This window comes from Antennarius striatus, chromosome 11 (assembly GCF_040054535.1).
Source record: "Antennarius striatus isolate MH-2024 chromosome 11, ASM4005453v1, whole genome shotgun sequence".
Lineage (NCBI taxonomy): Eukaryota > Metazoa > Chordata > Actinopteri > Lophiiformes > Antennariidae > Antennarius > Antennarius striatus.
The window spans coordinates 7,238,672-7,250,145 of NC_090786.1; the positions used below are offsets into that span (position 1 = coordinate 7,238,672).

The window sequence follows — 11,474 nt, forward strand, 5'->3', positions numbered from 1 at the left end:
AACAATACAGAGTGAATAACAGAGCTAAAGACCTGGCTTAAATCATGCATACACACACAATAAGAATAGATACAGTAATCGTGACGGCATTTCAGAATGGTTGCTAAACTACCCTAAACCGTTATGCTAATCAGCCTTAAGCATTACATCACAGCCATGTGAGAGTGAGGGAAATAAGTGGGAAACATGCTTCAAAAAGAACATTATGTTCTTGCTGATTATTAGGCTCAAATGTTACATCTCCTGTTTGTATTGGATGAGTCAGCCGCAGAGTCGTCCAGCTTTATGCTGCCACTGATTCATGCATAATGCTGTATGCTGCAAGTATCTGCTGCAAGAATCAATCACTGACACTTAACGGCATCTTGTTCACCATGAATATGCCCCACTGCCATTCAAATACACACAGCAATGATCCTCAAAGCTCCCGAGATGCTCAGCCAATTAAGATCTGAACCGAAGGCTAAGATGGTGTCGGAGAGGGTGGGTGGACGCAGATGTGGCTCTATTAATTTAATTTATTCACCAGTTAAATTCTCTGTTTTTTTTCTTTGCAATGTTGTCTTTGTTTGTTATCACGCTGAAACAGAGCCGTCCGACAGTTGGAAGGTAATGCGTGAGCAAACACAGCAGCGGTACTTCTGACCTTCCTCTTTGTATGAGATTGTTCGTCGTATTGGAGGAATTCCAACTTTCAGTTAAGACAGCACTCGTCACAGCAACCAAAGGATAAATAATACGAGCTGATTTATGGTGGCAACAGGACACAAATAAATCTGCATTAAAAACCGCAGCTCAAGACACTTTTTTTTTTTTTTTTTGATGATGATGATGAAAGAACTACTTAAAAGAACCTGCAGAAATAAGCTGATGTTGTGTACTAGTGCTCACCTAGCTGTGCCCTCTCCCTCTGGACATCCTTGAAGTTGAGTCCACTGGTCAGGGTGCTCTCTCTGTAGCGGTGGAGGGCCTCTCGCCTCCCATTGGTCCCCAGCTCCCGCACCACGGACTGTTTGAGAGGCTCGGCCTTCAGGCAATGAGCCCATCCTGAGAAGTCGGGTACAGTCCACTTCACCAGGTCCTCCAGTCGCACAATCACCTTCTCAGACACTGCAATTACCTCATGCTGAAAGGAAGCAGGGCAAAATTCCAATTACAAACACAAGTACATAAGGGGAGTTATATAAGTGCAGGTCAGAGGTCATTGACTGGCACCACAATGTCAAGGTCCTGTTGGAAATAGTTGAGATGAAGCACAGAAAAAACACATTTGGTGTTTGGTGTCTATTCACTTACATGAAAGCAACAGAAACACATCAGAAATACAAGTAATAATAATGATAAACAGATCCTTTGACAGTTTTTCATATGATAACATTAACATTATAATGTTCATAATGTTTTCTGGTAGAGCTCAAGTACTTCAGGTCTGTACTTCAGTACCTGAGTGATGTATTTACTTCCACTCCACCACTAATAAAAGATGCCGCAGAGGAAATAAGACTATGTCCTGATTAATCTACTAAATTTGTGCTGGTATAGAGTAACAATACGGCTGTGGGTGCCATTCACGTGAGTAAATTACAACACCATGAATATGGATGGCGTAGATGATTGCAAGATTGAATTGATGCCAGCAGTTAAATCAAAGTCAATGTGGACACGGATGTTTTAGACTCTAAGAAGCACTGACCGAGAATGTTAAGACTTCAATGCTTCTCACTCAGCAGCTGTGATGACATGTTAGAGTGAGTGTGCACTGAGCAAACAGGAGAAGTGGTCTCCCTGGCAAAGACTCATGTGACACAGTCAGGAAATTATAATTGTAAATCTCAAGCAGTAACTTGTATGGCTGACGCTGTGGTGGATTTGAAGCCATGATGGTTTTCCAGATGGGTTTTTTTTTTTGTATGCATACTGTTAGCTTATTAATAAATAAGTGTTTTCCTCTCCGTTACTGTATGGCCTTCAAATTTACTTTACCTGATTGAGAAACTTAAAATAAAACACGCAAGAATGACTAAGTTCAATGGAGAGCAAAGAGAGAGTAACGCTCCAGCGTCTTTGCATAAAATATGATTTAGTCTATAGTGACATGTTTATGCACTGCATGTACGAATACAGAGAGATGGATGCAATAACAGCTCCGCTATGCCATCTAATTAAATCCAAAACCCCGGTAAAACCTTTATTTGTCAAGTTTAATGCGTTAACTTTTGTTCTAATGGACTGTTTCAAAGCAATCCTCTTATTTTTTGCCATTTCACCATATGCTAAAAAAACCAACACATTACTTTGAAGCATTCCAGATTCTCTGAGAGCGCTCTGTCTATACAATTACCCATTTTCAGTTCTCCCATCATCTGCAACTACAGGCATATCAAATCCCAACCAGTTGGAGACAGTATTTCCTTATAAAGGAAAAGCCTGCGAGGGATAGCTTGATATAGCTGTGCCTCCCTCACTAAGTAGAAACATCAAACATGGGTTTTCGGTCTTCTTATAATGAGCTGTCTTCAGCTGTCAAGTGGTGGCGGGTGGTTGTAACAGGCTTTCCATGCAATGAAAAACTGACTGCTGTTTCTGCCTTCAGAAAATCAGGACATTTGAATAATGCAGAGAACAACAGTAAATAGCATTCAGCCTGCAGCTAAACACCATATTGTACTATACTTCAACAGAATTAGCTACTGTACTTTGATACGATCTACTGACGGTGCGCAGAGAAACAAAAAAAAACCAGAACAACTACCCTAGAAATATTTCAGAGTCAGTTTGAATCAAAAATAATGCCCTGAATGCCCTCCTGCTGATGCGTGAGTCGAACAGCAACATTCAAAGCAAGTCAATGGCAGACCATAACACACACACACACACACACACACACACACACACACACAGCAGTCAAACCTTAAAACACACATTCACTCCATCTCTATCAATCAGATTCATGACTTCTTGTGTGAGAGTCAACGGATCCTGTTTGGGGACTTGTTTCAGCTTGAGAGCCGAACACAACAGGTGAGGGCAATTCAGCAGCTGCCAGCGCCGTCCAGAATATAATCGCTCTGAACAGGGGCCGGATCGCGCTACACGCATTAGCTTCTGTTGTTGTTTTTACTTTAGGAGCTATCTTTACAGCAGGCGAAGTCTGCCTGAGTATATTGTGTCACCAGGGAGAGCACTGGTGTGTGATTGGTGTGAAATTATGATGCCGTATTATCAGAAATAGCCGATTATTGAGACATGATCAATGCAGAAATATTGTCTTTCAAACTAAGGGGATTAAAAAAATGTGAAGAATTTCAAAAATGAAACAAAACAAGAGGCTGTGATCGATGCTTGCAAATCAAACTCAGACAATCATTTTTAACGAATCCTTTAAAAACAAGTCATCTTTATATACTTGGCAGAACAAACGATAACAAAAGTAATTGTGTCGCAAAGCCTTACATTTCCTTCAAATTAATGACTTAAATTATTCATCTGTTATTAAATCTGTTATTCATTTTCTGTCAAATCACTTCATCCCTTAATTGTTTCATTTCCCCGCCACAAATAATCACCCCAGCCGTATTCAGCAGCTCTGCAGGGCAGCTTTGCCTCAATGCCTGGATTTCTAGTCTCCAAGACAGGCTAAAAAAAAAAAAAACTTGCTCTTCTGTAAACGCTTCCCATCCACAATGTCCTGTCATTCCACGTTAGGCAGCTGATAGTTCAGGATAGCGGCAGCCAAAGCCAGCAGGCCACTTGGTAATATAGGTCAGAGGAGCGCCAGCCCAGAGCCTAGAGGTGACACTCCACATCAGCAACACAGCCAACAGCCTGATTTCAATGACACTTCCTACACAGAGGCATTAAGAGCATTTATACACTCCGAATCAAACACTAAACGTCTTCAAGTACTGCCATAATTTTACTTCGTGTACATCAATACACACGCATACTCTCTAACTGCTCGTTTTACGATTGCGTTAAAATGGAAGGTAAGACATTAAAAGCTGAACGTAACATTCTGTCTCCGTTCCTCTAGAAATAATTCATGTTATTACTGCAGCGGCACGATATCTCCAAAAACATTACTGTGTGAATTTATTGCTATGACTGCACATAATAGACTGAAAGTGGGGGGGGGGGTCTGCCTTCTGCTGCGGAACTGTAGATAACTCTGTTCCAGCGATCCGTGACTTTGACAATCTCATAGAAATTTAACTCGTCAAAATCCATATCATTGGATTCTTGAGGATGTGGCGGTGCGCTGGCGGCAAAAAAAACAGTACATAAAAGGGGACATTCCCAAATTCATGTTTGGTGATCCAGTTATAAAACAATGCCACCTGAAATATTCCATATCACCATGAACAATCCTTCCCAGCGAGAAATCCGCGCCACTGCGTGCAAACGTTAAGGGAGACATTCTTGACTGTCAGCATTCTGCGGCGGAGCGTCTCATCGCTCGGACAGTACTTTCAGCTGGGGAGTCAAGGGGGGGGGGGGTTGCACGCTCCCTGTGGGTGGGTGTCTTTCTATAATGTGGGTGCACAGACACAAACACAGTGCTCCTGTCTTACTGGGAAGGTTTCAGCCTGCTGCCTCAGAGAGGTCAGCACTGGAATTCCTAAGGCCAAAGGAGATTAGTAATTGAGTAATGGACATGGTGACATGCACAATGAGGAGACAGAGGGAGAAGAAAGAAGAGAGGAAGAAGGAGAGAGAGTGAACGAGGGTATGAAACACAATATGAGTTGATTATCTCTATCTCCCCTCCCTACCACTGACCTTGGCTTTAGTGTACCAAAACAAACTTATCTGGGAATTAAAAAAGGAGTACTTGGAAGCGAGCCAGGGACAATGGAATTAGAATATGTTTTTTGAGAATGCCTCCAGACTGGGAAGAGTTCAAGGTACAACATTTTAAAAAGGTGGGAGGTATTGTACATAATGTTCTGCCACCTCATGCACAGAGTTTGTTCATACCCTTAAAAGTTGCTGTAATATCTGATGAGTGCTGCATTCATATTTGATTCACCGATTACATTAAAAAAGATGGCTCTCCAGGGCCAGGGTTGATATATGAATTTTACATTCTTTCAGTGATATAATGAGAAAAATAGCAAGATAACAGGAGATTTCAAAGTCTCTCAAAGAGCGGGTGAGGCATCCATCATGTAAAGTGACACCAGACAAAAAAAAAAAAAAGCTGTGTCAGCTCCCTTGGAGCATTGCATTTTTGTACTCTTGTATTTTAGCAAAGGCAGACAAAAAAAAAAAGTCTAAATGCGTTATGACTGCACATGCTTCATCTAAAACCGCTGTTAAGAGAGCAAATTATTGGTTAGAGTATTCGACAGAGATTTTCATCTGTGGCTTCGTTCTCCTCAAAGGTTATAATAACGATCCACTATAGTTGAGGGGGCACTGGAGTCATGCATCAAGGCAAATGTTTGCCTGCTCAAGTGGTTAGTCAATGACAAAGAGGAGAGGAAAAAAATGAGCTTGAGAGCAGAAAAAAAAAGACTCTTCCGTGTTGGCAAATAGACACAGAACAACACAGCAAACAAAGTTACAAAACAGTTTAGCAGAAAAGAATCAGTAGGACATCCCCTAAACCAATGGGAAATGTTAGCGGTGTCTTTTTTTTTTTTAATTGGCTTTGAAGTCCGGGGTTTTCATTTTAAAGGTTTTAAATTACACTGTCCTAAAAAGCTGGTAATAATTTACATGCTATTTCAGCAATGGTGAGGAATTCACTGGAGGGTAGTGTGCAGCGTTAATGACTTGTTCTGCAGCAGAAGGAGGCACACATGCACACTAAACCCCCCCACCACCACCACCACCACCACAAAAAAAAAAAAAAAAAAATTCCTACCATTGTTGTGTGAATGGGGAGATTTGCTTTAATGAACAAACTGACCAAGACAAGGCAGCAGTAAAGATATTCTAAGAGAGATGGCAGTAAAAATCTGCCATATCACATTTACGCTCGAGTCACTCAGCAGAACGACCTTATCCATCTAAATGCCGGTCGCATATCTAAGCCACTTACACTTAATTCAACTAGCATCCCAGATGCCTGAATTACCCATTCAGGATTTTCCCCTTAGGAAAAATCAAAAAGCAGCAAATGAATACAATCTAATTTCCCTACAAGCTGGCTTTCCAGGCACTGAAACACATGCATGGAGTACTGCCATGTACTGAAGAAATGGCTCTGGATGCATGCCAAAGTGTTTTCCACAGCAATCAATACTGGCCTACTGCTGCAGTCGCCTAGCCTGTCAGTGTGTGTGTGTGTGTGTGTATGTGTGTGTATGGAGGGGGGGGGGTGTCCAAAGCTTTGTCAGCTACAGAGACAGAAGAGAGGAGAAGAGAGGTCAGATGAAATCAGAGGTGATTATAATGGCGGGTTAATATAACATGATCCAAAATTATCATCTACAGTTGCAATTCCCCATTAATTAAGAGCGACTCTCTTTATTTGCACAAAAGCAAGAAGTACAAAATAAGCATCATGTGCGATTAAGCACCCGAAGCAGTGTATAAAATAAGTGGGTGTCGTGTGGGGTGAGCTGTTATCTCCACGCACTGTCCAACAGCTCTCTCTCCTGAAATGAGCCAGTCCAAAAACAGAAAGCATTCCAGCCAACCGAGCAGCACCAGCCAGAGAGGCAGGCGGTTTGGAGAAGAAATAATGTGTCACAATGATTTTTAAAACACATGTGACTGTTTAGTCGGGGGCAGTTAGCAGCAGACAAATAGAGCAGAGGCCCCAATAGAGGGTTTGTCATAATGGGTGAGCAACTCGACACAAAGCCTGTTTAAAGAGCAAGCAGAGCTCAACTTGGTGGGGGTAAACACAGCTTGTTATGATGAGATACAATGAAAAATAGAGCCTCATCAACACATGGACTTATTAATTCATAATATATTCACACATTTTCTCAGGTTCTGTTTATTGACTCATAAGCAAACACGAGCCGCAGAAGTAGGATTATTCATATTTCTTATTATCTCTATTTCCAGGCACAGCTGACTGGATTTAAAAAAGCTGGCTGCAAATAAAACAAGGAATTGACCTCCAGCCCTGTGATAGAAGAAAAACAAGCAGAGTAGGTCATGGGTTGGTTCCTCTTGTCACTGCACGGCACGGCAAAATACAGCACAGGAGAGGCTGAGAGCAAACAAATACCTGAGAATAACCAGGAAATTACATCATAACTCAGCGCTGAGAACACAAGTGAATCAGTAATCCAATTCCAGTGAGCTAGCTCAATATATGGCTGCTCCTGATGACTTGAAAAAGTCCTGCCTCTTGGTATTTGGAGAATATTGGCTTCAGGCTTAAGATAATAGTTATCTACAAAGATATGAGGTGTGATCTCAGCACGAAAAGGGAGCAACATGACTGTGTACATGTCAAATGTCAGTCGCCGTCTGCTTTATGTTGTGAGAACATCTTCAGAGCGCGTAACGGGAACAGAACAGCAAGAATAAGCGCCGTAAGCCTCAACAACATCAAGTTCATTTGGCTCTAAAACCTTGTGAAAATGGCACACTTCCTGTGAGCTTTATGTTTTCAAGTTGGTATCTGTATGAGTCACTGGGCTAATTTGAACTCTTGATTTCCAGCCAGTCTGTAACAGTTTTACAGTTGAGTGTAGCGCCGGGGACATTAATCCCTCCATACGCCACCAAAGAACTGAAAAACTGACTAATGTGAGTTTTACAAACACCACTTTCCCACCTAGTGAAATAATGAGGTCATTGCTAATGTTTACATTTGCAAAACAAACATTCTTTTTTTTTTCCACACATACTTCATGCAGGTGAAGACTGACACAGTCGTTTGACTTTTAAAAATTATAGCTTTTCATTAGACCAGTTTACTTTCCTTGTTTGTTTTTTTGGATTACAGGATGCATCTGTAAGCACTCCTCGCTGAATCATGCTGGGGCAGATTAGTGTTATGGGGCAAAGTCAGCAAGAATCTGAATGGACTCAGTGAAGGTCATAAACTGACTCGAAGTTGTCACGGCAATTTCCACTCTGTAATATACAGTAAGTAGTCCCGATTTACTGAGAGTAGGAATTTGTCAAGCCCTTAAACTGAGGTCAGCCTGGAGGAAACTCCGTTACATATCACAAGGTTTATTATTTCATAGTCTGGTTTATTATATCATCAGACTGCAACTTCAAATCAACTGCATCTTATCTCTGCAGGAGCTGCTGCAATCAATTCATGCAGGAAAAAATGCTTGGGTGACAAACTGCATAATTCTATTCTACTTGTATGAATCAAAAAGACTTTAAATGTGTTTTGACGGTGCAGCCCAGTAGGGTAGTCAATATATTTTGCAGTCATACCCATCGGACTGGAAGGGGCACTTTGCAATGCAAATAAATCTTTGTGAAAAGAGGAGGAGCTGCTATGTCGTTGCGTAAGTGTAAGCTTAGGACTCAGCGACGCGCTCACTCAAAGTAATTACTTAATAATTGTAACGTGTAAAACGCAAAAGGCGAGGGGGAAAAAAAAAAGACTTCCAGGAGATGATAACCTTTCATAAAAAGAAATCCTGCAACAAAGATGATAACTTGTCTAAGCGGTGGGTCGTAAATAGCCATCTTTCTCATGAAAGGGAAATGTGATAGCCACTCTTATTACTCAAGAGGAAAGAATGCAAGTAAACCATCGGAGGAAGAGTCGAGTACAAACACGGCTTTGTCCTTCCCATTTAAACAATATAACAGCATTAGAGGACAAATCTATCCCAGCCGCAAGTGATCAAAAAGCGCAGATTTAGTAATTAAAGTGCTGATGTCGCTGCTTGAGGAATATCAGATCAGAGGCGGGGGGGGGGGACAACAACAACGCGGCGATTGTTTAAACAGCCGGTGAGAAAAAACAACAACTCCATATCAGAGAACTAATGCCATTCAGAGAAACAATGTAACCGGATCACAAGCGCCACATATGGCCACAGTCAATCATAACTATTGGTTTCCTGTGCCAACGACGGCGTAATGTGGCGGAGAGCTGACAACATCACATTGTTGAGGATGGAAACGTCAACATGGAAAAATTATGCAAAGCTTGGAGAGTATTATAAAAAAAAAATTATTTTTTTTAAAAAAAGGGCTTTGGAACGCTTTATGACTCGATCTGCTTCTTTCAACATCAGGCGGCATTACAAAATATCTTAATAACTATCGCACCGAGGAAGAGCTCAGCCAAGTTGACCTATGCATTCATTGCCGTTTCGCAATTTCCGTCCGTATGTCAGTCTTTGACACGCTTTTTAGCAGAAATGAAATGACAAGAGCCTGGGCGCAGGATTCTTGTGGATTTTCCCCTTTATAACACAATTAACCCCATAGAGCGCAGCGGCTGTCTTCTTGAGCGCAGCTGGACAAGTGCACATTCAGCATTTGACACCACAATAGGCAAATAAAATAGAGAACAAATACCGCTGTAAGTCAATCCTTGTGCTGCTCGGATACATCAATTCCAGATTCAATACATTATAAATACCAGCCACCGGAGCCCCGGACTCCACCGTTGCCAACTCTTAATGCAGTAAATGTTGTTTATTAGAGCACACACGCCAACAACGAGGGATACAAAAGACAAAACACGAGCAAACACTAATCATGCAGTCATATATTCATTAGGGGATTCTGTATTCCTACCTCTCCATGGGCGACTGTCCGTCCCTGGGGAGTATCCTCGGGTAGAAAATAAAGTTTGGAGCTTGATAAAAGTTGCTTGCTTGTTCTTTCTTCCCAGAGAAGCTGAAGCTCCGCTATGCAAATAGGATCCTCCGGTTTACATCTGACGAAGAAAAAGTCTCCGAGAGACAGAATCCTCGGTTTGCCATCCCGGTAAAATTTAAAGGCTTTATAGAATATATATGGTCCATGTAAACCGCAAGATGAGCCCACCCACTGTGGAGAAGAAGGAAAAAAAAAAACAATAATGGAGAAATTATTGACTGGTTTTATCAACTCATAAGGTAAACAAAGCGTGGCAAAGTGGACACAAAAATGTCTAACATCCGTGCGTAATTACGCGCAGTTTGGCACATATCAACATTTCGATTATCTCCGTTTTCTCAAACACAATTAGTTATCATGCAACTATTTTTAGACGTTCAGAGTATGACACAGATGTGGTCACACTAAAAAAAAAAAAAAAAAGAAAAAAGATACGAATCAAAGTTTCGCGGAGTCGACACGGGAGTGGGTATCGTCCGAGTTGTTAGCGATTAGCGCAAAAGCGAAATAAAAATAAATCGGCGGTAGATAACTAACGTTACCTTCAGTGAGTTCGGCTCCATCTCGACGTTATGAATTGATTAAACTCAACACGCTCTCCAAACTTGCTGGGTTGAATGGATTGCCGAAGGTCCTGTAAGAGATATATTTCGGCGAGTGTAAAAACATTATATTTCAGCCGACTAAACATCGTGTAAAAAAATATTTTTTACGATAAACACACCGCGATACATGTTTGTCATGCCTGCGTGCTTGTTTATGGGTGCAAATACGACAAACTGATTTTTTTTTACGGAATTCTATTACGCATGCATGCTCGTGTAGACAAAATATTAACATATAAATGTTTAAAAAAATCAAAAAATTCAACTATCAATTCATTTGGCGTGCGTGGAAAAACAGCAAATGCAATTTTCGCGCAATGATTTGCCTCTTTATGCTTGATTTGTGCGAATATCTTGTGATTCGGCGCCTCTTGGAGACTTTGTTTCTTCCAGGACTTCTGTAAAAGACGTTCAGTATGAAAGCACATTTCTCACAGTAATGACACTGAGGCGCTTTGCTGTGGATGCCTTCAAGAAACAATGTTACATGAAAGTTAATAGGGCTATCAAATGATTCCTCAAAAGGCAAGACGGAACTCGTGATGCGCCGGCTTTGCTTTGAGCGTTAACTTCCAATGCGTTATGGCTCAAGATCGGATTTAACCCTGAAAATAATGATCTTTATATATTTTGGAATGGAGCATGAAAAGACTAAATTTGCCCGAGTTAGAAAGCGTGGCGTCATGAGAGGAACAACGAGGAGGTCCATTATCCCAAAAAAATAATAATAAAAAAAAACATATTAAAACGTTCCGCTGACCTTGTGAGGAGTATATTTAACACATTTATTTATGATCAAAACATATTATGTAATTACGCTAAAAAAAAATAAAAATTTATGATTGTAAATATAAGGGGAGGGGGGGGGATAATAAATGCGTCGCGGAGAACAATAATAAGGCATGAATTATTAATTATGACCCCGATATTTAAATAGTGGTAAACAAACTTCACAGTTTCTATTTACGTTTGTGGAATTATTGTCCTTTGAGTCTCCGCTGCAGAATGTGTCAGCTGTATTATTAAGTCGCCTGTCTGGAATTATTCTCGTATTGAGAAGTTCCCACTCGCTCCACAGTGCTGTGCTGTTTTGTCATC

General features: G+C 41.1%; 1 protein-coding gene across 1 annotated transcript in view; it reads right to left on the reverse strand.

Moving 5' to 3' along the window:
• Positions 1–10,341, reverse strand: part of arid5b (AT-rich interaction domain 5B) — a 67,159-nt gene extending 56,818 nt beyond the window's left edge. Inside the window, exons 1-3 of the mRNA XM_068327515.1 lie at positions 10,314–10,341; positions 9,688–9,942; positions 892–1,126 (exon numbers count right to left, since the gene is read on the reverse strand). Of these exons, the coding sequence (XP_068183616.1) occupies positions 892–1,126; positions 9,688–9,942; positions 10,314–10,334 (511 nt within the window). The 5' untranslated portion in view covers positions 10,335–10,341. The remainder of the gene's footprint in view (positions 1–891; positions 1,127–9,687; positions 9,943–10,313) is intronic.
• Positions 10,342–11,474: the final 1,133 nt, after the last annotated feature.